This window comes from Anopheles coluzzii, chromosome 3, assembly GCF_943734685.1.
Source record: "Anopheles coluzzii chromosome 3, AcolN3, whole genome shotgun sequence".
Lineage (NCBI taxonomy): Eukaryota > Metazoa > Arthropoda > Insecta > Diptera > Culicidae > Anopheles > Anopheles coluzzii.
In genome coordinates, this window is record NC_064671.1 from 27,648,458 (window position 1) to 27,674,086 (window position 25,629).

At 48.5% G+C, this 25,629-nt stretch overlaps 2 protein-coding genes, 1 long non-coding RNA gene and 1 other non-coding gene across 6 annotated transcripts in view; 2 read left to right on the top strand and 2 right to left on the bottom strand.

Annotated features, from left to right (window-relative positions):
• Positions 1–2,059: 2,059 nt before the first annotated feature.
• On the top strand, positions 2,060–2,262 carry LOC120960247 (small nucleolar RNA U3). Its single transcript, XR_005752303.2, has one exon. It is a non-coding gene; the product is annotated as a small nucleolar RNA U3 (small nucleolar RNA).
• LOC120959819 (uncharacterized) lies at positions 2,262–4,204 on the bottom strand. Its single transcript, XM_040383482.2, has 3 exons — positions 3,513–4,204; positions 2,944–3,445; positions 2,262–2,878 (listed from the first exon to the last, which is right to left on the bottom strand). The coding sequence occupies exons 1-3, from the start codon at positions 4,175–4,177 to the stop codon at positions 2,423–2,425; spliced, it is 1,623 nt and encodes a 540-aa protein (XP_040239416.2). The 5' UTR covers positions 4,178–4,204; the 3' UTR covers positions 2,262–2,422.
• Positions 4,035–5,759, top strand: LOC125907539 (uncharacterized). The gene is made up of 2 exons (XR_007452755.1): positions 4,035–4,125; positions 4,203–5,759. It is a non-coding gene; the product is annotated as an uncharacterized LOC125907539 (long non-coding RNA).
• Positions 4,955–25,629, bottom strand: part of LOC120959818 (centaurin-gamma-1A) — a 153,525-nt gene continuing 132,850 nt past the window's right edge. For 2 of the 3 annotated variants that reach the window (XM_040383479.2, XM_040383480.2), the window contains exons 2-9: positions 21,002–21,234; positions 13,020–13,161; positions 12,763–12,897; positions 9,646–10,956; positions 8,547–8,786; positions 8,348–8,465; positions 7,896–8,253; positions 4,955–7,812 (exon numbers count right to left, since the gene is read on the bottom strand). In XM_040383479.2, the coding sequence (XP_040239413.2) occupies positions 7,549–7,812; positions 7,896–8,253; positions 8,348–8,465; positions 8,547–8,786; positions 9,646–10,956; positions 12,763–12,897; positions 13,020–13,161; positions 21,002–21,234 (2,801 nt within the window). In that variant the 3' untranslated portion in view covers positions 4,955–7,548. Of the gene's footprint in view, positions 7,813–7,895; positions 8,254–8,347; positions 8,466–8,546; positions 8,787–9,645; positions 10,957–11,239; positions 12,172–12,762; positions 12,898–13,019; positions 13,162–21,001; positions 21,235–25,629 lie in introns of those variants that run through there. The other variant, XM_040383481.2, reaches the window with a different exon arrangement.

The following is a 25,629-nucleotide window of genomic DNA, read 5'->3' on the forward strand; positions in this document are numbered from 1 at the left end:
GTACGGCTCAAGTGGCGCTGTGTAAAACGGGGGAGAGTGATGACCGGCCTCCGTGTCTAACGCTCGAATGGGATGAGCGTTGCGGGCTGCAACAGGGGGCAGCCGATGTGCTGCGCTCGCTCGTTCCGTTGCAGCCGCTGTGGTGTTGTTGTTGTTGTTGGTGTTGGTGTTGTTGTTGTTGTTGGTGCAACTGCAGCATAATGCTGTTGTCGTAAGCCGTTGCACCGGACGCCGATGATCCTGATGAGGCAGCTCTCCGGATGCTGCTGCCGTTGGGGCGTCAATGTGCAGCTGAGCAGGGGGCGACCGTGGTGCCTCGCGCGCTTGGACCGCTCAGCCGGAACCGCTGCACAGGGGCGACCGTGATATCGCTGCCGGTGAACTGCTGTGCAGGGCGCGCAGGATGATGGTGATGATGATGACGATGCGAGTGCACAGCGGGCGACCGTGATGCCGCGCACGACGACTGTGCACTCGGGACACATGTGATGGTGCTGCACAGGGGCGACAGTGGTGTCGCCGTCGAGACGCACCTGTGCAGCTGGAGCGCCGGCGATGAAGGTCCACAGGGGGCAGCCGAAATGCCTCAGCACTGTGCCTTATCGGGCTCTGCGATGATGCTGGTGCAGAAGGGCGGCTGTGGTGCCGCGACGCCGATGCTGCACCAGTGTGTGTCCGATGACGCTGCAGCGGGCGGCGGTGATGCCGTGTGACGACGGTCCAAAGCGGAATGTCCCCTCGCTTTGTCCGGTATAGTGCTGCAGCGGAGTGAGGATCCTCTTTGGGGCTTCGCGCAAGCCCGAGCGTGCCCATCCTGCGCGATGGCGGTTGCGCGATGGTGGAACCGCGATGGTGGTCTCGGTGCTGCGTCAGTTCGTTGTAGGATCCCCCCCTACGCGAGGAGGATCCCATCCTCGTCGCCACTGTTGTGTCCGCACAAAACAAAACATGAGACGGTGTGTACGGCACAAACAGAATATGTGATTTATTCTACTCTTTGGTATGGTAATAAATAAACACGTATATAAATAAAACGCATACACACACACGCAATGCGGGGAGAGGACGACTGGTCCTTCTCGCGCCGCGATCCTCACTGAGGACGTCACCGGATGACAGCCCTGCTGTCAACGGCGAGCCCTCAGGATGAGGCAGCGGTCTGTCCACAACACTCGATGTACGCGATTTCGCTATACGCTATTTTCTAAATTTAACAGTTCTTCGAGCAAATTGTACTGATTTGACACATCAAATGACAAAAGCAAAATAAATTCCCTTTTTGTCGAATTAAAAAAAAACACATTTTTTTTTTATTCAGTAGGGACGGCTTGCCGTATTGCTTATAAAAAAACACACACACACACACATTTTAAAAGGTAAAAAAAATGTGATCTTTAGTTGAAATCAGATTGAATAACTAATTTGGTGGCTAAAACCTACCACTTCAAGCAAAATTATACGAAAATTTGCTATTATTTGACTGAAAACCTCGAAATTCGTCTTACGCTAAAATTCGAAATACGCTATTGCCTCCGGTCCGCATTAATAGCGTATATCGGGGAATACCTGTATGTTTACAGTTTGTTTTTAAAAGAAATAAAAAACACGAGTCAAATTCCCTCGGTTGAATTAATACGAAGCCGAACCTACTGTGCGGAACACTTCGCACCCTGCCCGCGGCGCAACATTTGTAGCGTTCTGCGTGCCGTAGCGGCAGTTTGACAGCAAAAGCACGTGGGAATCGGTGTGTTGTTTACGAAAACGGTTCGTTACCGAGAATGCGGGGAACAGACAAAAGCAGTTTCGGTACCGTTCTTTCCCAGAAATCCAGCATATGAAGAAGCTGCCCAATCGCAACATGTGCATCTTTTTCGAGTGCAAATGCAGCAACAAATCGAGCAAAAAATTTATGTTCTCTAGAGAAATGAATGGTGTTAAATCGCACCGTGCATGAGTGTGTATGTGTGTGTGTGTGAAGGGAAGTGAAGGGCTGGCTGCACATCGCTATCGCAGCATGTGTGCGTTGAGTGGAGTGGTTAGGTGTTTGGCGTTAGAAGGTAAGACTGTGCTTCATAGGATCATTTCTATAGGCAAGTTTTCAACTCACTTTCACTCGAAAGTCGAGCTATTCCAACCCACGATGATGAGGTGTAGTGGCTGTCCTGGAGCGTGAAACTGTCGGATCTCGGCTGCGTCTCTGACGCGTCGATCTGTGCTTGATGATCGTATCCAATTGCAAAGGGCAGACACATTCTGAGTGGTTGTTTTTCAACACTTCTTTAATCACTTACAATAATTGTTATCATACGAAGAAAATATCCTAAATACCATATAATTTCCTGTCGAAGCGTAAGAATTGACTTCGGAAGTCATCTTACAATTTGAGTGTAAAATAATAAATTTTGAATTAAAACTATCTACTTCATTTCGAATCATTAATCATCTGTTTTACCGCACGCCTCAGTATCTTTCCGGACGGCGTCATCGGGAAGCTGTCCACGAACCGCACCCCGCCCCGCAGCCGCTTGAAGTCCGCCACCTGTCCCTCGACATGCCGCACAATGTCCTCCTCACGCAGCGGCGTCGCACCACCACCACCGCCGGCCACCTTCCGCTCGACCACCGCCATCGGCAGATCGCTCGAACCGTCCGGCGCCGGCACCCCGATCACGCACACCTGCTTCACCCCGTCCATGCGCTGTATGATGCACTCCAGATCGGACGGCGACACCTGGTAGTTGTTGTACTTGATGATGTCCTTGATGCGATCGACCACGTACAGGCTGCCGTCCGCATCGATGTACCCGATGTCGCCGCTCCGGAAGAACCCGTCCTCGGTCAGTGCGTTCGCGGTCGCTTCCGGATTGTGCAGGTAACCCTGTACAAGAAAGCCATTGTTATTCCATAATTGCCTACTTTGATGTGCATTTTTTTAGGGCTTACCAGAAACATGTACCGATGGCGTAGTACAAGCTCGCCGGCAACTCCTACCCCGACCGGTTGGCCATCCTCATCCAACACCCGGCACTGGACGTTCGTAGTGAGCGGACCGACCGAGCCCGGCTTCACCGTGACGTCATTGCGCGTGATAAACCCAATCTCGGAGCTGCCGTAGATGGAGCGCGTGTGCCCCTGGGGAAGCAGCTTCTGCAGGCGCAGTGTCATTTCCGTCGGTACGCGGGAACCACCGAGCTGCCACTGGCGAACGCTGCTCAGATCGGCCCGGGCAGTGCGAGGGTGGGCCAGCAGGGTCGACACGTACGAGGGAGGGGTGAACAGATTCTCGATGCGATACGTTTCAATCAGATCGAGCAGCAGGTCCGGCTGGTAGGGTTTGCTGGTGAGAACGCGCGGCCGGCTGTGCAGCAGCGAGGTCATCACGGCAAAGATGCCGGTCGCCCAGAACAGCGAGCTAAAGTTGAAGATGGGACCGTCGGAAGCGTCGCTACAATAATGGAAAGGACCGCGGTCGATTAGAATCTTATTAGATTATTAACGGAGCAAAGACTTACGTGGAAAAGACCATTCCATCGACAAAGTGCGCGTGCGACAGACAGACACCCTTGGGCAGGCCGGTCGTGCCGGATGAGCACAGCACCATCGCCAGCAGCTTGGACGCGTCGCCCAAATACTCCGCCCGAAAGCACTCCTCCCCGTCGATCGGTTCCAGCAGCTCGTCCACCGACCGATGAACCCCCTCCGCTGCCGGTCCCATCGCAAACAGTTGCGCACCGTGCGTAATCGCTTCGTGGACCGCTTCCCGCACCACGCCCGCATTGGCCGGATCGCAAAACACCAGCCCCGATTGCGTTTGCTTCATCATGTGCACAAAGTCGGCCTTCTCGAAGACGGGCGCAAGGGGATTGACGGCCAGCCCCAGTACCCAGCAGCCGATCAGCACCGGCACGACCTGCTCGCCGTTGCCGCAGGCAAGGCTGACAAAGTCACCGCGCCGGTAACCAAGGCGACGCAGGTGCAGTGCGACCCGAACGATGCGCCGCCTCATCTCGCCGCACGTCGTTTGCCGGCCCGTGTCGGCATTGATCTGGATGACGCGGTCGGGCGAGCGGGCGAGCACATCGAGCACGATGCGGCCAATACCGGCGGCCGGATTGAGTACGGACGGTAAGCTTTCACCGTACCACGTCTGTTCGGTTGGGTTGTAATGACTTTGCATCGTTTTGTTTTTTTGTTTTTGCTAGGGAGAGGAACGCACTCTGGTTTGGATGGACACACACTTTAACGACCGGACACAGCGACGGTCACGGAGCAACTGATCGTAACGGCGCACCGCTTATTCGCTTATCAGCTGCGAGATGAGGCGCACACTACAGTCTTGCGCAAGTCATGATAGAGCCGACACACACTCCTGCAAACGTGCGTAATGACGAACGTTGGTAGGAGGAAGGTCACAAACGGGAACACTGGGGATTGTGTGTGAGTGTGTGTGTTTAGTTATAGATTTTTGCGCAATCAAAGTGACCCATGACGAAAAGCGAGAAAGGGAATACGCGGGTAAAAAGGGATGACAGTTGGGCCATCATCTGGGGCACAGTTACACAATCCCTTCATCATCATCATCAAAACAATAACTGATGCGCGTTTTGATGCAGTTTTGAATGGGAGAGATGATGATAATATACGCCTTCAAGTGAGCTGAATGTACGAGGCACAGTAAATGATAAATTGCTTGCAATAACAAGGCTTTTTTTGCACGTGTTTTTGCTTAAACCTGTTTGATTAGTGATAAACGAACGGTAACCTCTCGCTCCGGGAAGGGCTATTTTTAAAAACCGGGCCGTTTGTGTCGTGAAGCCCAGCGAAGAGGTGAATTTAACACACGAAAAACATCGGCAAAAATACAATCTTATTTTTTTGCAAATTTGCAATGTGATATTATCATTTTTAAAAATTATAACAAAGCAGTTAATACTAAAAAAACACCCGTTCCGAATTAATGCTTCATCGTATCATTTCGTATATTGTATTCTTGGTTTTGTTTTACTGCGCACCAACCTCATTTTATCATTTCTTCATTCTTCTTTTCCCCCATCCCCACTCGTGTCGCCAAAAATTGCGAGTTAGTTGTAAAAAGAGAGAGAGAGAGTGGGAGAGATTCAGCGAAAGTTGTTAAATTTTCTAATGTTTTTTTGTTCCAGTCCAATCCAATTTTGCTTTCATATTTGCCAATTTCACAAACAACGGACGCGGGCGAAAAGGGGTTGTGAAATGTTTTTTTTTTGTTTGTTAAGCTATTATTATACTCTATCGCTCTAATTCTCTTCTTCTAATGTTAGTGTGTGTGTGTGTGTAGGGGGCTTTTCCTTTCAATGTTGTTTTCTTTTTGTAGTTTTTTTGTTTACTGTTACTGAAGTACTAAAGAGAATTGAATAACGAGTTTTTTTGTGTAATGCTTTGCGGGCTTTTTCTTCTTTATATTCCTGTTGCTCTGTTTTGTAACCTATAACAGAGTTGTTTTCAACATGTGTTCTCATCTCTTGTTCTACTCTATACTTGGCTCTTCTAAGAGGGTGTTTTACCACTTTTTAATGCAATGCTACTCTCCGTTTCTCTTTTGTTTTCGCTTTTGTAGTTCGCAATCTGTACTAAACGTTTTTTGTTGTTGTTGTTAAAGGGTGATTAAATTCTCTGCAATATTATCTATAGGAGTCGTCTATTACTATCAACTTGTGTGTGTGGTTCGATACTTTAACGAGCTTTCGTTTTGTCGAAGGATAAGAAAGGAGGGGGGGGGGGGGGGCAATTCTGTTAAATCTTTTTTTCATAAATGACAATACATTTCTCCCTCATCTTCTCTAATACGCTTTTTGCCATACATCATCAGTTATCTGGTTGCTGAGGTCTACCGTTACTATTTTAAGGGTTCTTTTTTGTTTTGCAAACACATTCTAATACCTTCTTCTTCTGCTCTTTCTCCTACAATTGTGGTTCGTAGTGCATTGTAGCTGTGGCGTGTGTGGGGGGAAAGAGGGATTCGCTGCTCTATATGCTGTGTGCTGCTATGCTGTTATGCTGTTTTGTTGTGTATTTATGTATACATTTATATTATGCCAAGCGTTTCTCTCTGTTTGGCCCTAATGCGTCGGCACAATTCGTTAACGTACTGTGTTTTTTTGTGTGTGTGAGTGCAATAATTCAATCTATATATTTATGTTACGCTGCACTAAACGGAACAGAAAATGAGCAAATCAATATTAAAAAAAACCATTCGGCATTCGGAAACTCTTGTTAAAAAGAGAATCAAAAGTTGCAAACCAACCAAGGACAGATGTGTGTTAAATGTCCTTTTTGAAATTGTCAAATAAAGGTACAAACTGATCGACAAAACCCGGATCAAAACTAGGAACTGAATGAATTCATTAAAACAAGCGTACGCGCGCTTTCTCTCTCTCATCCTCTCTCTCTACAACTGTGAATAAATATTGCGTACGATAAAAGATCATCCCGACGATCGGCTACTGCGGCGGATCATATGCAACAAAACACTAATTTTAATAACGAAAAAGAAAAAATAAAGACCAAACAAAAATTAAATGGTTCCAGTCCAATGTGAGTTTTTGTTTAGAGGTACGCGTCTTGTGGGGCGGCTACACCGCACACTACCACTGTGATTAAACTAAGAAAGCAACTTAAAGAGAGAGGGATGATATAATTCTTATCGAAACAGAACAGAACAGAACAGAATAAACAACATCTAAAATGTTATATTACGTACACAGAGGAAGGGAGGGAAGGGCGCCCGTGTGTGGAACGGTGCAAGCACACGAACAACACGAAAACAGCGCGCGGCTAACAAACTAACAAAACACTAAAAAAAGTGCTAAAGTGTTCCTTCTTCTCAGCTAAGCTCTTAGCACATGTACATATACATACTACCAGGGGAAATATGGGTTCGTGCGCCATTTTAAACACTAAAGGAAAAGCGAGCTCTCCTTCTCCTCGCTTCTGCTGCTCTCTACCATAAGATATACCTTCCTCTTCTTCTATATAAAACGCAAACGCTTCTTAACCACATTTATACACATAAAAAGGGGGGGGGGGATTAGGGGTACAGTTTTTTTCCTCTCTTGCTCGTATTTGTGTTGCCTTTGGCCAAACGAACGACAATTGTGGACAAATTATTTACAAAATCCTGTACCTGTTTCGGGGCTTCAGAAACAGAATGCTTAAACACAGAGATACTACTACCACCCACCGAAATTCAACTTCATATTCGATCACAATGCCATCAAGGGTTCTCTCTCTGTCTCTCGTCAAATACGTCTTGCTGCGGCGTTCGTTACCGAGAAGTAAACAGAACGCGCACAACCACCATCTCTTTAAAGGCTAAAGAACTTAACATATGAATCTGTGTTAGAGAGAAAGTGTCCCTCTAATTGCGGCTCTCTCTCTCTCTTTACATAGTCGGGGACAAAACTTGCGTGTCTTGAGAGATTGCGTTCTCGAAATTTGTCTATATATCATCAAGGTGCTAATACTACTACTACTACTCCTACTGCGCTTCCATACAAACACAGCGGTCGTCGTTTAGATGACGCTCGAGGAAAACTTCTCGAACGTGGCCTGATCGATCGTTTCCCTTCGGCGCGGTAGCGTACCGCTGGCAGAGAACGGTGCCGGATCGGTACAGCCCAGGCTGGTCAGCAGCTCCACCAGGGCCGTGGTCGTCTCCACATTCACGTGGTGGGGCGAATTGTTTGCCTGCTTGGCCGCCGCCAGCGAGTTGGCCGCTTTGGCAAAGGTTAGACAGGATCGGCCCTCGCTGTCCACGTGCTTCAGGTTGGCATGGTGCTGCAGAGAGAGAAAGAAACGAAAAGGAAAATGTTAAACATGCTTTCTTCTTATTTATTACAGCAAGTAAAGTGCCTTCTTACCCAAATCAAGAGCTGCGTGATGGCCAAATTCCCGATCGCACACGCCAACAGTAGCGGCGTGCGCAGATCCCGGTTGCTGGCGGTCGAGTTGATGTGCTCGTTCGACGCATTGGCGAGCAGGATGATGATCGACTTCATGTCGGAGCGCACCACCGCCTCGCACAGCTGCTGGCCGATCGGGGGCGACGGGTTAAAGTGGGGCAGAAACTCTTTGCCCTCGTACTTGCTGCGGATCCACGCTTCCTTCTCCTCGCGCGAGCTGGCGGGCGTTGGTTTTACCCGGCCGCGCGTATTCGCCTCCCAGACCGAGTTCGCTAGGCTGTTGCCGATCGCCAGCATTACGCTCAGATGGCCCGGACTGAAGTAGGGGGTTGAAATAGAGATAAATAAAATGAATTAGTACATGAACGAGTGTTTTAAAGAAATTGTTTGAACAACGGTTGAGTACTTACGGCCACTCATCCAGCCCGAGCGATCGCACCTTGCTGATGTGCGAACCAAGATTTCGGTGCACCCCGGAACACTCGATGCACATCAGCACGCCCAGATTCAAGCTGGCCCATTCGGGATCTACAAAGAAAAAACCGATTAGAAGAAATTCCTTTTTTCCAACACAAGTGGGCCATGCACAAAAACAAAAACAATGCTTACTTGGTGAATCACAGTCCACGCAGTAACCGTTGCCAGGGACCCGGCTTCGGATCGACTGCATCGACGCAATGTCGCTCGGGTTCAGTGGTTTCGACTTGGACGACTCGATGCCCTGCAAGCTCTTGAAGATTTCCTGCTCTATCACCGACACCCACTCGTCCCGCTCCTCCGAGTTGGACGCCTCGAAGTGCCACTGCTTGTTGTCCAGCGAGACGATGTAGAACTCGAACCCGTCGGAATCTGTGTTGTTTTTTAAAGAAAGAAAGATAAATGTTAGTCATGTTTGGACTCGTTTCGTCTCGTTTGCGCAGTGCTACAAAATGTCACTGTCAATGTCATACAAAATCTGACTGAAACTAAATCCATGTCAGCGTCATGTACTCAATAAATGCTTCATGACATTTTTGCGACCAACACTTGGTCAGTCACTATGTCATGACTTTTTTTACTATGATCAGTTCTGCAAAATGTCACTGACAGTCATGACAAATTCCGGCTGTAACAAAATCATGTCAGCGTCACGAGCTCTAATATGATGATCAGAGACGTGACTCACGCAGTTGTTGCGACCATCACATGCTTGATGACATTTTGTGTAATCAACTTTTGGTCAGTCACTTGGTTGCGTCATTTTCAGTCGGTGATCATCACGATAGTCATGGGAGACATGCGGTGCTTGCGAGTGGTTCCAAGAAACACAATGAGCATGGTTTCTCGCTCTGTTTGACCCGACGGACAATCAAAGCAGACAGAGCGAGAAAGCATGTTTATTTTGTTGCTTGGGACCACATGCCAAGTCTATTTCAAGAATGTTGTGTTTATCATCGACAAAAAATGTCATGACAATATGAGTGACCAAGAGTTGGGTGCTAAACAAAATGTCACCAAGCATGTGATTGACCATCAACTGTTTGAGTCTCATCTCTGATCATCTCAGTTTTGTACGTGAGCTGATTTGAGTGTTCGGCATAACATGTGACGCACTTTCATTGAGTATCAGCAATGAGCATCACAGCTATTGTTCATTGTTTTCGTTGGTGAACATCTCGTAATGCTCATGACACTTTGCAGCACAGCGCTCTTGCGTTCCGACACTCACCATCGTACTCGCTGTTCTTCCCCACGCCGCTGCTCTTCATGCGCCGGTGCCGCTTCTTCACGTTCGGCGTCTGCGCATCGATCTTGCTGCCGGCCGCCGCACTGCTGCTGTCCCCGAGGAAGCTCTGCGAGTTGCTGCTGCTGATCACGATGCCCTCGTCGCCGCTCGTCTGCGAGTTCGACTTGACCGGTTCGCGCAGCGTGTCGAACGCGGTCAGCAGCACCTTCTCCGTGCACTTGCGATCCTTCGCTAGGGACAGCCCCCCGATCCCCTCGGTTAGCCCGTTCGAGCCGCCGTTCGTGCCGTTGGTGGACGATGACGCTTGCTGGGCCGCTGCAGCGGCCGCCGCCGTCAGCGCACTGTTCGTGATGATGGACTTGGTGCCGCGCGGCTTCTGGCCCGGCACCTTCACCGTGACGTACTGCAGCGACACCTCCTTCCCGTGCACGTCCTCCATGTAGTCGTGCAGCGAGGGGTGGTACGTGAGCCGCCCATCGTCGCACAGCGTGACGTACTTTTTCTTCCACTCCTTGTTGAGCGATTTGCTGCTGCGCTTGTACAGGTAGCCCTGCTTGATCGGGATGGCTCGGCCCGACCCGAGCTCACCGTTTTTGATCTTCTCCTGCTGCTGCTGCTCCTTCTTGGAGGAGGACGGGATGAACAGGTTCGATCTTCGGCGGCTCTTGCGCGATGTGGTCGGTGTGGAGGTTGGCGTCGGGAGTTCCTTCCCGTCCTTGCCGTCCTTGCCGCTGCCGCCACTGCTACTGTCCTTGCCGGACATGGCGGTAAGCGATGCACCACCGTGCGGTTGGAGCAGCGAAGAATCGGTTGGTGGTGGCAGCCCGCTCGACACCGGGTGCGTTGGGGGGATGAACTTGGAGATGTTGTTGTTCTCGTTCGTTAGCGCGAGCAGCGTCTGCTGGGAGGTGCCGTGCGAGATCGTACCCCACTTCTGGGCGTTTGCCCCGGCCGAGGACGTGTGGTGGTGGTGGTGCTGTTCGGCCCCGATCAGCTCCTGGCTGATCTTGATCGGAATGTGATGGCTCGAGGCGGACAGGACGTGGTGCCGATGGGGCAGCGTCATAGTGCCGCCGGTTTGGTGGTTCTGCTGCTGCTGCTGCTGGTGGCTGGGCGACGCGTTGCTGCTGCTGTGTGTGACGGCCGAACCGGCGTACCCGTTCGTCGGGCTCGGAACGGACGGGTGAAAGCTGGCCACACCGAGCCGCGTGCCTTGCGGGGTGGTGGGGCGCGAGTTCGTTGGCGTGATCGTCGAACCCGTCGACAGGCGCTGCTGGACGATCTTCTGGCAGGCTGTTTTGCGGTACGACGATGATGATGATGATGATGGCCAGAGGTGCAGATGGAAATTAACCGAAAAAGGAAAAGAAAAGACAAAAAAGGAGGGAAATTATTATTACATACACACTGTACGACACATGCATAACGAGAAGAGGGGCATTTGCGCACAGGCAGATGGTTTGATTCTTTGCCGCGAAACACACACACACGCGCACGCTATTTCTTATGCTCTGCTTTCTTTCGGAGGGGGACGTGAAGGTTAGAGGGTAACTCGTTACACGAGGACAATAATTACAGTATCTCCTGTAGAAAGGCATGCTGCTGGTGGTGTTGGTGGCTGCTGTTTGCGGTTTCGGTGCTAAAGGAGTAACACCACCATCAGCAGCGTGGTCGTCGTCGACGTCGCCTACTGTTCCTCCACCGCTGGAACCGTTCCTGGTGGCGGATGCTGTGCCGGACGCTTTTTCGAACATCAAAGCCGACTTTGAATCGCAAAATACACGGCTGTAGGCTCTTCGGCTTCTACCGACACTACAACAAAAATCACGTTTTTCACAAAGTGCACAACGGAACTAACAATAGCTAACGGGCAAGCGAGTAGCGCTGGTTTTGGTTGTGATGACACTGGAAGGCGCTTGGAAGGCTTTCTGGCCCCTGGCGGAGGCTTGTCCGTGTGCCCGATGCTGCTGCTGAGAATCGACAGCCGAAAAGGAAAATCCGACCAAATGGACCTCCGAAATCGAAACGGGAAGATGAGGAGAGAGAGAGATGATACACAATGTGCACACGACACACACACACCGAGACACGTTGCTGGACCGGTCTCCGTGGCCGAACGGGATAGTAAAGCGGCAGGCAAGAAAGTGAAGCATAAAGCATAACACGCGGAGCAGTTCCCGGGGAAGGGAAGCATACAGCATACGCACACTGCCCGTCCGGGGGTTTGGAAGCAGCAGCATAGACGTACGAGGCGGTGGGAAAGGGAGCAAAAGAGCCCGAAAGGGAAAAAAACACACATGCAAACAGGCGCACACATACACACACGCACACCGAAACGGCTTCTAGCTGTGTGTGGTTGTTTTTTTGGCTTGCGGACGCGGACGGACGGACTAAAGCGAGCTGAGCCCAACGCGTTTGGGCTTTTGTTTTGGTTTTTGCTTTTTTCTCTCCTTCTTCTGCTGGTTGTGTTGCGTTCCCTCTTTCGCTCCCTCCTCTGCTTGCGACTCGAACGGGGTATAGATCGTTTTGCCCTTTCTTTACACACTCTCGCACACACACGCACATTCGTCTTACCCCCAAAAAAAGCTCGCTCCGTTTCGTTCTGTCGTTCGCTGAGGGGTTGGCGGCCGCTTTTTTACGGGCTTCTTTCGGGATTCTTTTTTGCGTTCACTGTTCGCTGCTGCTGCTGCTTGCCCTTCTGTTGTTGATACGGAACGAATTGCGTGCTTGCTTTGTTGGGTTATGTTTCGGTGTGTGCGTGACGGCGGCGATAGCGCGTACAGTGTTGGCAGTGTCGGTACCGGCCGCCAGGTGGCGCACTGTGCGATTGCGTGTTATCCTTGCCACTTTGACAGGTCCTTGTCGTTTGTGTGTGTTGCGAGGGGTAGGACAGTTTAATTGGGATGTTTTTCTTATTGCAATCGGGATATTTCACAAATAAGGGATTTTTATTTGAAAAAGAAGCGGCAAATTGGATAAAAACGAATCAACTCGTCGGTAATCTTTCGTGTGTGGTTTTAAAATATCCTTCCATCAAAAATACCCCTCCCAATGGATGTGGGTTTGTGTCTTCGCTATTTTACCCTGCATTACACTTACCGTCCTGAAATACTCGTTCCACGTTCAGTCCGTAGGTGGCGCAGGTTTCGTAATAGGTGCAGCGTTTCAAATCTTGCGCCAGCTTTCGAGCCCGCGCATCGTCGATGACTCGCGGTGCCCGTTCACAAATACCGTCTAAAAAAGAGTTGAGAAAAAAAATCAGGTAGGGAAATTTAGCAAACTGTCCCGAAATAGCAACGTCCCCTGTGGCTCTAAATCCCACAATCCCAATTCCTCATACGACGCTCCCTCGTTACCTTGTGTTCCGACGAGAATGAACGGTATTTCGGCCGTATTGCGATGGTGCGCTATCCGGTTGTAGTAGGTGTAGATCGCATTGAAGCTCGACTCGTTGTCCAAGCTGAAGACGAAAATGACGGCATCAACCCAGGCGGCAAACTGCAATTTGAAGAAAGAAGAACAAAAAATCGTTAGTTAATACAAAACGCATAAAACTGACCCGCTAATGATATTTCAACACCAGCAACACACCCAAGCGCATACAAAACTAATCACAGAAAGCGGTTTATGTGCAAATTTTTCTGCAACCCATCAACAATAGAAATTGCCCAAAAGGGAACACCCAAAAGTACCGCACAAGGCAGAGGCAGTGTGAACAGACCAGAAAGAAACCAGCAATGTCTTGCAATTGATTTGTCACGGTGAACCAATAAATCAAAACCAAACTACAAAAACCCAAACCACGTTTCCGAGAGTGTGTTTGAGCGAGTTTCTTCCTCCTTGTGTGGGGACCAGGACGGAGCGAGCGGGTTTTTGTTGATATGTTGCGTGTTTAAATTACGCTTCCGCTTTTTGAGCATTTTTGTGCGAAAAAAACCGGAAAACGAACGAAACTGGGTGTTGTTTTGCACACACAAAAAAAAGTCTCAAAAAAGTGGGAAAAGCAAAACCGTCATGACTATTCTTGAAGGTAAGAAAGAGATTTTTTGGGGTTCTTCTAAAAAAAAAGCACACACACAGTAGGATATTTCCTATTCGTCTGTCTGCACAACAGAAAAATTGCAGAAAAGGGAAGAAATGTACCGGAAATTCGGAAGAATCTGTGCGCTGTGTGGCGCGCAGAAGTCCATTAAAGTTTGTTTTGTCGAAAAATTAACTCATTAGTGCCAGGAGCCAGGAGGGGACACAGAGGACACATGCATTGTGGTGAAAAGTGCGCAAAATAATCGAAGGGACGCACGCACCGAACATAAGAAACGCCTTAAACTCCCTTTGGAAGGTGCAGCAGCAGCAGGATTTCGTTGCGGTGCGGTTTCAAGGTTCGCTTTGATTGATAAAGGCGAGATTTACGGGCATTTATAACGAATTTTATAAACTAGACGACCTCCGAGAGAAAAAGGGAGACAATTTTTCGTGTTTTCTTTTCGAGCCATTTTTCCCAAAATATTTGACGAGATTTTTTTCGTTTTGACGGTTTTTCGTCTTTCCATTCGTCAAATAAAAATGGACCCTTTTTGTTGACATTTGCACACCGAGGGAGGCTTTTCGTTTGGCAAGAAATCTGACTTCCCTTGCTGCGCAAAAGTACAACGGCCTGATGAGGTATAAGGTTGCAAAACTAAAACAAAAGACGTTTGGGGTTTATTTTTCTTCTCTGTGTCAAAGAGTTTTCCCCACGCACTGTACAACCAGAGCAAACCGTCTGGCACAGCATGCGGCTGGTGCGGCCCAGTTGCGTTAGTTCATCTCTGCTGGCTAGCGCTGTATGTAACTGAAATCTGTACAGATTGTACAGACAAACAGGCAGGCAGACAGGGTCCTGGTTGCACAAAAACCGTCCACCGCTCAGTCAGAGGTCACCGAAAGTATGCTGAAGTGAGGTGAGTTTAAATCATCCGGCGAAAAAACAGAGAGTCGCATTGAGAGTTGAAGAGTCACTTTCTCTCCCCTGGTTGGTGGAAAACATGCGGGAGAAGTGAAGCAGTGTGTGTTTTTTTTGCAAAACAACAATGAAAAACTATCCCTCACTGATAATAATGATGTCATAGTACGTAGCAGCAGAAAAAAAAACTAAACTGTTTTCATCCGGAAAAATGTAATGAAAGTTACGATTTATTGTCCTGTCCATTTACGGGACTAATTTCAGATTGCAGATAGGAACAACAAAACAAGAAGAGAAAAAAACCCTAAACAGTACCGAAATTATCTCTTAAGCCCACGTGCCTTGTGCGCTGCGTATCGGCGTTACGCCACGCCGAAGCGCACTGCCGCCTAATAGAGCTGTCATCGAGCTGCGCGCACGGTAAAACACACCACGTGCCACATACACTGGCTACGCGTTGCTAGCAAACGGGGCAACACACAATAGAGGAAAAACCAGCGCGTAACCACGTTGCTTAGCACCACCGGAGAGAGGTAGAATTAGATGGTGGAAACTAAAAAAAAAAAAAAAAAGAATGTAATCGACATCAGTGCCGAATGGTGCCCACCTTAATGGCCTACACAGTGATTTAATTTATGGCGGGCCGCGGGATTTGGTAGGACACACAACAAACGGTGGCGCCCCTGCCCCCTACCGAACGGGAGTGAATTGCGCAAAGATAGCGCGCAATGCACTGCTACTGCTGCTGCTGGTACACTGCCGAGAAGGGATGATGGTCGGTAATGGGCGCACAAAAACAGTGCGTCCAGTGCTGTTTTGCTGTCTCTATTTCGTAACAATAAAGGTCGGTTTTTCTACCTTGCAACAGTAAGTGTGCGTGTGATTTCATGAGGGTTTGCAGGTCATTTTTGGGTGCAAAAACTCATTTCTGTACTCTTGCAAAATTACCGTCACTTGGCGCTTACAGCAGCACTATCGTCATGGTTCTTGACATTCGCGCCGTACTGCTTTCACTTCACCACCAGCAAAAGTCTCCAAGCTGTGCTTCTAGCTTGAACGGACAGAAATAGAACTGCAGCACACTTCCTGCTGATGCTAAAACGGTACACACAATAGACACGTTGTCATACGGGATGCGGGTTTGCTAAGGCCACAAACGTCAGGCCGAAACGCACTTCTAATGCACAAACAGCGTGCTGCAGATGAGCCGCGAAAAGCGTTAGAACCTGCTCCCGCATGCAATAACCACAACAACCACAACCGAGCGAGAGAGGAGTCAAGCCCGAATGCGTCCAATTCGCACACTGAGCGCGGTAGGATTTTTGCACCAAACGCGAACCATGCCCGTGGAGGCACTAGGCAATGAACTTGATTTGTAAGCCATGGCCTGTCCTCCGAGTGCCATACCAAACCCCCGTCACCGTCTAAGTTACACGTTCCTTATGCTTCGCACCCACTCCATTCCAGTTTCTTTGCGCCCCACAAGAAACCCCATAGGCATAATTCCAGGCAGCCAGGCAGGCGAGGCTGACGTGTACACGGCGAAGAAGTTCAAGAGGTCGCCTGCACACGTCAGGCTGTTTAGAAGAGTGCGCGCAGGCGCACAATCGTGCACTGCTCCGTGCACCACGACGTCCATGGGTCCAAAATTCAATAGCAACAACGCGCCGTCGGTTGTTGTTGTGCCGTAGGCCGCAAGAGGAGACATCGCAAAGGGGTAGAATTTGCGTCGCCGACGGCGACACTACTTCCTGCTGTCGGTACCATACGGTACACCGGTGCTGGAGAACAGTGCGACGTTGGGGTGTGCATTGCGCTTGGCCTACCTTTCAGGCGGGGAGCACAACACCGGGCAAACTCCTTGCACAACTCGGTCGCTTGTTAATCACGCAAACCGACGCAAGTGGAGTGGCGGCAGTTGGGGGACTTTGGGTGTATGTTTTCGTTCCAATCTTGAGACGTCTGTAAGGGGTGGGGTAGGAGGGTAGGAGGGTAGAAGGCGTCTCTTGAGGCACATATTTTGCAACGCTGCTTCCTTCTGCCGCGCCGGGGAGGTTCATTGAAATGGAAAGCGATTTAGACGACGAATGTCGCCGTCGTCCCCAAGGGTGTAAGGGCGTCCTTATTTTTGCAATCCCCGCATAGCCAACTTTCTTCCACAGCGCACACGTATACAAACACATTCGCAGATCGGCATTCGCAGATGCCACAGACGCCTGCAAGTTATGCAAACATCGCAGCAGCACCACGCGCGCTCTCAACAATCTCGGCCATGAATGTGCAGCGCCAGGAAAAAGAAAGCACCCTGTTCACGTGTGTGCGTGTTTGTGTCTTGCTGCATCCTGCGGGCATTCGGCGGCATACATAATAAAGCATCAGCTGCCTGCTTACGCTCTGCAATTACCATTATTTATTCCAACACCCAAGCCGCCATAGAAGGTTGATGAAAGCCAAGAAAAGGATGGGTTGTGTGCTGTGTTTTTTCCTTTTTGCATTTGCAAAAATCTTTCCACCACCGTGCGCAAACGATGGCGGCGCTTCATCCTTTTGCCGCTTCACAGTCACACAAACTGCTTTGCCACAGGGCGAAATAATTTGCCCAACAGCACACATTGCATTTGGGCATCCTTCTGGCGACGCTTTTTCTGCAAACCGAGAGGGCTGTGATGATGCTCGCATACACACATTCACAAAGGATGCTCTCGTCCGGGGTGGCCGCTTTCGGGTGGAAATATGAACCGGGACTGCATTCAGGATATGAAACCACTGCCCGCTTTTAAACGTGTACGCATGCATGTGTATGTGCGCACTTAAGTTCATCAATTGTTTGATTTAATTTTCAGCTAAACTTTACGCTCTCGGGGGATGGCAAAAAAACGGCAAAAACACACGCAAATCATACTTGTCGGTGTGTAGCTTGGCCACATAATTAAAGGGGTGTTGATGATGATGGCAATGGAAGGGGAGGCCCGGCCGGCGGGTGGTAGGACTGCCGCGCGGGCATATAGTGTCACCGCTTTGTGGCGACAAGCAAGCAATGCTGTTTGGCCCGTCCGAGAAACCACTTTCAATGCTGTCGTTGACGGCATTTGCAGTGGCGCTTTGCAGTGTTTTGTCACCCCAGCAGCAGCAGAAATAAAAAAGGGTTTTTAGCTGTTTTTAAAGGGCGCATTATGGAAGGTGTCTCCGGTCTAATTTCTCTTGTCACATTGGCGGGAAAACAATAGCGCTTGAAGTTGGAACAATGCGAAGGTAGGTACGACGAGGTTTGGTGAGTTTTAGAAAGGAGATAGCGAGGACAATGCAGAAGAATGTGTATGTTTAAGTAATTTTAACGATATTTGTTAATACAAATTTAACAAACAAACAGCACACAGCTATTCAATTTAAATAAATAACGGAACGGAGCTGCTTTTGTGCGCTAAGTAGACCCGAGGACCCAATGCTGGCGTGCGTAAACTAGATCCCTTGCTAATGGAGCGATAAATAATAGTAACGACTTGTCCTGCTTATGACTACAAACTAGCGCTAGCGATTCGTCGATACCATTTCGATTCGAAATGCAACGATAATATTTACATTACAATGACTTTTACAGCTGATACGCGAAGGAAACGTACGCCACCCCGGGACTCGCTTTATTCGCGCTGCCAGAACCGAGGCAGGCATGCATACAAAATCGACGATTTATATAGCTCGATACGTTTGATCTTCCACCCCTAGCGCCTAAATCGATCACTAGACAACCCTCCTGTGTTTTTTTTTGCTTGATGAAGAGTCAATAGCGTACGGTGTGTGTGCGTCCGTCCACCCAAAGAATCAATAAATCGTAACGTTGATACGAAAACAACCCATTAGCGGATTCATCGTACAACGCGTGTACGCTTTTTTCGCGCTCTCTCTCTTCTCTCTTTGCTCTGCAAAAATTGCAAATTAGATTAACTGTAACGGGTTTGCAGACACCCTCCTCCCCTCCCCCCTTTCCAGCAACGGGGATTAGAATGTAGCCGGCGCATACAATATCTTCTAAAACTCGATGCGAGATCGATGCGTCCAAGCAAATCAATCGATCGCGGGAAAACTGGGCTGATCCCTGGCCGGCAAATTCGAATCCGCGCTATCAATCGGCGCACACTAATTAGCAATGCAAATGAAGGTGCAGTAGCAGCAGCAGCAGCAACACCCTTTTTTCCGCTGGAGGGAGACCTTCGCTACGATCCGGGAGAAAGTCATTAAACTGCAATCAATCGCTTTACGCCTCGATAAACGCCCAAGTGTAGCGCGAGCGCGGCTGACGATTTGGCATCTAATTGATTAGTAGCGAAGAGGCTGGGGGCTGACGGGGCAGGCACAAACCGTTAATCGGCCGTTCGGATCCGATTCCCGGATCGGCAGGCAGGCGGCCTACCGCACCCTACCCGGTGGTTAGCTGACCGGCATTGTTTGAGGTGCAGAGTCAGTGCCAAAGCAAGGGAGAAGAAATAAAAGAGAGAGAGAGAGGAAAAAGGCTCTACACACTCTGCAAGACCAATTATTCACGCACGCTACTACGCTTATGCTGTTGCAGAAGCTGGCGGGAGGTATGCAAATTTTTGCAGCAACCTACCACGCACAAAAGCGCACAGCAATCGGTGATGCATCGATTAATTGTGAATAGGCGCTGTTGCCTCTGCCGGTTCAAGATCTCCCTAACGGACGGTTGGGTTATTATTGCATTGTTGTTGGGCTGCATATCCTGGGTAGCCCCGGGAGTGGATGAGAATGAAAATATTTGCAACAATTAGGTTGCAATAATGCTTTCCACTACCTTCCTCTGCTGCTGCTGCTGTATCCTTCGCTGCAGAAGGGGAGGATAGAAAAAAATTGCACCCGATTTTACTGATAACTCATCACGCGGGGTGAGTTTTTTCGGGAGAAGGAAGAATAGACTAAACAGCAAGTCATGCTAGACCTGTGCAGCGACCTTTGATTGTTCTGCCTTTCGAATGACTTTTAATTGTTGCCGACATAATGCAGAAATTGCAATCAAAATCAATGCAAAATTACCCCCTTGGGAGAGCTATTATAGGGAGACAACAACTACAAAAAAACGCATTTCGGAGCAGCTGCAGCAAAATTGAACTCGCTACTCTATCCAAAAAAGAATAGGAAGTGATGAGACATTCAATTCGTTCATTTTTTAATGGTATTCCATTTCCAAGGTCCCCCAAAGGCTCATCTTTGAGTGACGAGGTGACATTGCTACCTACGACGACGATCGCTATCCATACTTTTGAAAGCTCCAATCCCATTCAACTCCAAACAAGGCCCGCTCTCTATCGGATGATCTTGGCGCCACCGCACTAAAATATTCACACGGAACCTCCAGCTCTGCTTTGTCTACAGGCCAGAGAGAGGTTGACGTGTAAACAGCTTCACCTGAAGACAGGTGTAGGAAACAACAAAACCACCACCCTTGAAAATATCCAAACCCACATCGAACGTACATGGAGCCAGCCGCCATTCGCTCGCTTTGTGGAGGTGGTGTCTGTCGACGAACGTTCGAGTGGAGGGGCCATAGCATGCCACCCGCAGAGAGCAGGTTTATGTCACTGCGCATAAGATTTTTTTTCTGTTCTGTTTTGTTCCAACGATTCGCTTACGCAATTGCGGCACACGGCGCTGGAAGCATAATTCCTGGCGAAGTTCAGGTTTTCCAATTCCAAGATGATATTTATCTTTCTTTTCCTGCTTAGATACTAAAGCTATCTGTGTGTTTATATAGCTATCCGGAAGTTGCAACACAAGAAATGGGATGTCAGCAACAAATTAAAAGAGTGAAAAATGAAGCTGGTACGAGCTATGCTTTCGATTTACTGCATTTCTGAAGTTGAAGTCACTGCAAATATTTCCAATAGCTGCAATAAAACACATTCATAACTACAGATAATGATAACAACCCTTCTGACTGCAATAAAAAAACGCCGCACAACTGACTCAGACACTGCACCACCTTGACAGCGGTGTTTTGCAACACAAGCGGCAGCAGACGGCTGTCACTTTATCAGGAAAGTTAATTATCAAACATCCGTCCGTATCCATTAACCTGCTTCCCTGGCTGGCCTTGGGGAGCGTTCACACACCCATTATGGGTGCAGTTAGGTCGTCCGAGGTCAAAGGATACAAATTGGAGCACCATAGAACGTCCGCTAAGCGTCCCCCAGGCTGTCTTTGGTCGCTGCGAGGCCCCATAAACGAAGGCTATCGTCCCTCGTCGCTTGCTCCATCATAATGGAAAAGGGATCCACCCAGTCTGGTCGACGTATATATATATTTTATTACCACTGTCAACCCAACCCAGGAGCCCACGTGTTTGCATGGCGTTATAGCATCCACCAGACCCGGCGTGTCACTCACCTGAATCTCCGGTGGGCCACCTTCGTCCCGTATCAGCAGCAGGTAGCTTTGATTGTCGATCTGAATTTCCTTCTTGAACCGGCCGCCCTCGGGCGATTCCTCCTGCATGTACGTGCCGGTCAGATAGCGGTGGACCAGGGCCGACTTGCCCGAGCTCAGGCTGCCCACAATGCCGAGCCGGATGTCCGGCACGGATCGGGAGATGGTCCATTCTTGGCTGTTAACGAACGAATCTGCGAAAAGGGAAGAGAAACGAAGACGCATATAAGTAAAAGCTGCAATATATTCACATTCAATCATTCACAATGGCCCCTCGCTGTCATATTTGTACAAAAATTTGCACATGTCTGTCCAGGGGAAGAAAAAAAAAATGGAACCCGCTTTTGGTTTTGTGTTCCACAGTGTGGAAGTGTTAATGAAACTTTTGGTTGGTAAGAGCCAGAAATAAAAGAAGCCCTGAGCACCAACAAAAAAAAAGGAAGCAAACGGCAACTAATCCCATTTCTGACAGCGGGGATTTGCATCTGATTGGCGCCGGGCCGTGGCTGGGGAATTTCGCAAGGCACTTTATATAAAAGGGGAACACTCGGAAGGAACTGACCTTCCGAACCTTCCGTGCTAGCAGACCCGCGCGCCGAGTTTCATTAACACTTCCTTTTCAAGTGTCAATCTTGAGCGTCGCCGCTTCGCCGAGCACGGCCAAAGTTTGCTTTAAGGATAATAGAGCTATTTTTCGGCCCGACCCGGGGGAGCGACTCGTCCAGCTGATTCCCGCAAGAGCGCGCAAGCCAGTTTGCTTTTCTAGCGAGATCGTTTAAATTAAGAATTCCTTTTCGTGTTTCCCGAAAAAAAAACAGGGAACGAGCACGAGAAGAATGAAAACGGAATTAGATCTCATCAAAATGTCATTTCGGGTGACATTCCGGCAAACTTGACGGTTGCCGGAAGAAGCCAGCAAAGCAGACGGCCAGCATCCCCGTCCATCCATCCATCCGTCAGCACCCGTGTAGCAGATTGTTTTCTTTTGGGGGTATTATTTTTATTCAAATCTGCTTGTAGTTAATCAACGAAGGATTACGTTTTGATATGCATGTGAGAAGAGATTTTTTTTTGCGCTCATCACCAGCACAAGTTTTTGACAGCGGAATGTCGCCGAAAACTTTGGTAGCTGGGCAGGACACCCTTAGGACACACTCGCCACCATCCTTTCGAGGAAAATCTTGTTCTTTTGTTGAAATGACCGATTCGGTCTGGTTTCTCGCCCCGTGATGATTTTGTTTTGTGCAAGCAAGTTAACAAAAGCTACACAACAACACAAACAGTACACGTGTACCTTTCACGGGCTCAATTTGATGGATTGGCCATAGCGAAGAGTATTTGCTGCTTTATGTCTGAATTCAGATGATTTTTTATCGTTCCATCATCTTCAGGATATCGATTTTACTTGAGCGCAATCAATAGTTCACTTCATTAAATAAAAAGAAAATGTTACCACGAAAAAGATAAATAAAAGCAATACTCTCGATAGTGACACAACCGTCCATCCGTCATATTTCCCAGAAAAAAAATATAAAACTTTTCTTCCTCTTCAACCTGAATACGAAAGCATGACTCCTTTGGAACATGGAAGGAACATAAGACTACTTTTATCCTTCTTTTCCCTACCAAAGAAATAAAAAAAAGGTGTTGATTGATTGCAAAAAGATTAGCCACTGGTGCTGGTGAGGTCCGTGAGGGAGACAAACACATGGCACAGGATCTGAGGGACTGAGGCTTGTACCGAACTGGTTGTGCTGTTGTCGGGAAGACGAGACACAGAGCGTTTGATTGATGTTATCCCGACCGTATTCCGGTGGGTCTCTCGCCCCAGTACCGAATTTAACACACCACGAAAAGCATGGAAATAAAATTGCCTCACTTATATATGCATAAGAAAAAGGGAGCATCAGGGAGCGATCCTTCTGCTCTCCAGAAAGTCTCAATAATTCTGTACGACGGGAAAAGGAATGGAATCGACACCAACGGAACTCGACACATACCGAGTTCCAAAACGGTGCGCTACAAAACATCAACACACATCACTAATGTCGGTGATCTGTGATGACACCTCGGCTGCAGCCGAATTCCACGAACACATTGTGCACATTTGCATCTTGATTGATTGCAGCAAGCACGCGGCGTTCGCCCTTTGCCGAGGATTTCTGGGGTCCTCTGGTTGCCAGAAGACAGGCAGAGAGACGCCGCCGCCAACCGTTCCCGAGGGGGAGGGGTATAAGATTGCGCAAGATTGATTGCATGTAAATTAACACCATTTAGGCAGCGCCGTGACGACTCCCTTGGGAGTGGAAGAAAGGGTTTTACACCGGTGGAACGGGCTCGGCCCACTCGGTGCGGCGTGAGAAATCTGTCCACCGCTGGTACGCTTCCGCCCGATCCCCGGCATCGCTGGAACGGACGGCAAATTGTCATTATCCGGTTGGGATAGGCATCGCACAACTGTGCCTCCTGTCTTTTCGGTGGTGTCCCGAACTGGGTTTGGGCTACCGTGTGCGCGTCCGGACAAATTAGCTGACGCATTTAATCTTCAAATTAATCACCCGAACCGCTGGGGCGCTCGTATCGGAATGTGAGTGTGTTTTTTTATAATTCGGCGTACAGTCCACGTTTAAAGGACGTGGTTTGTTTACAAAACCTTTAACTATGGGGGCAATTCTTCTGGTTCTGGGCCTGCTGAAGGTGAACCCGTAAACTTTGTCATTTTATAACCCGAAATGAACGGTTTGTTTTTCTTTCTGTCTCTCGTGCGATGATATTGTACTCCAAAAAAAAGCGACGTGTTTCGATGAAAAAAATATAGTTTTGGGTTGTTTTTTCTGTCTCTCTTATAAATTTCGGCTTATTTATATGGCACACCCTACACCAATTTGCCAATGTGGGTGCATTAAAAGCTTTTTTCTCATTTTTCCTAGCACGTGTTTCGATCACTCGCCGCACTGTGGATGTGGTGTGTTAAATGTACGTGTGAACACGTAATTTATTTGGCACCGTTTTTCTTCATTTATGCCATATTTTTCCAATATCCGTTGATGGAAATTGTGTGTGTGTTCGGTTCGGGCATTATGTGGAGATGAAATCTCACATGAGCTGAGACTGAGAAATGTGGGTAACCTGATTCGTAACACAAAAAGGGTTGCATAAATATATAATGGAATTCATTCATGAACGCGTTATGTTACATTATGTTTACATTTACGTTGCTCTATTTTTGCGAAAAGTATTTCAACCTCGATTAGCATTGAATCTGGTTAATGAAGGCCACGCTATCGATGAGTATTCCAAACATTTTAGTGAAGATTGCATAAACTGTTTGCCATGCGCAAAAGTCGACATCGACAATCACCCCCCCCTGAACAGATGGCTTTTGCATTCCTAGCACAAAATGTTACGACTTAATCTTATTTGCATATGCGTTGAAGAGATGTTTTATTTCCATTTTATTTGTTTTTGTTAGCTTGTTTTACTTTTTGTTGCTACACCCAAACACAGCAGTTTGTTTTGAGTGCTTCACTTCCTCCATTGCATTGCTAAAACGATGTTCAGCTCCGTGTACTAACTTGGCACAATACACAAGAGCATGTTAATGACCAAAGCCAGAGCCGTAGCTAATCAACCGCGCGATGATTTCACTCTCGACGACCCGATTTTGTAACGACCGCCACTGGGCCAAGTGGCAACAAATTGGAAGTCAAAACGGCCGCTGACATCACATTATGCTACCGAACTGAAACATAGAAGCAATCACGCAGTAACAACAAAAACCCCACAAAATAGTGCACAAGGAAGGAGAAAATTATGTGTCGAGAAAGAATTATGATATAATGGGCCTGGCGAGACACTTTATGGTTCACAGCTGAGCTGGCTAGTGCAAGAGCATCGGAAAGGAAGGGAAAACTATCATCTTTTGCTCCAACACCAGAGTACCAGCAGTAGCTGCGAGGGTTTGCGGGACGTGCTGCGTTCCAAATTGCTTCATCTGCACGTCCGTGGTACACACCATTATGCTCTGTCGCGCTTGTTGGAGGAACATTATGGTCATAAATAAGCGCGTCCAACGATGCAAACAAATCATTTACACCTCCCAGGTTCGGTGCGACAGAGGCGACGACCAGCGTTGGCACTACATGACACATGCGCCGTTTAAGTTGTCGTCACATCTTGGCTGTTGCCACGGGGCTGCTAACTTCTTCCTTCACACGGTGATGTTATCATTAGTCATCTAGAAGGTAGAGTCAGCTTGCAAGTGGTAAATGAACTGCAAACCTACTAAGCAAGTGTGATGTAGTGGATGACCCCACGACGCCGACGACAACTGCACCGAAAGTATGTCCGCATTTTCCAAATGAAAATGTCGTCGTGTTCCTTTTTTTGCAGCATTACCAAACGACCCCCTTGTTCTTGGCACACCGGCACACCATATCGTGACATAATGCATGCGTGAAAGTAACTGTGACACAGCAGCATTCAATTAGAATTGCTCCACGGCAAGAAGAACACCAAGGAAGCGTTTTGTGTGTGTGTTGGAATGTTGGAAGCATCTGCGTTAGGTCCGAATATCGACAACCTAGCAA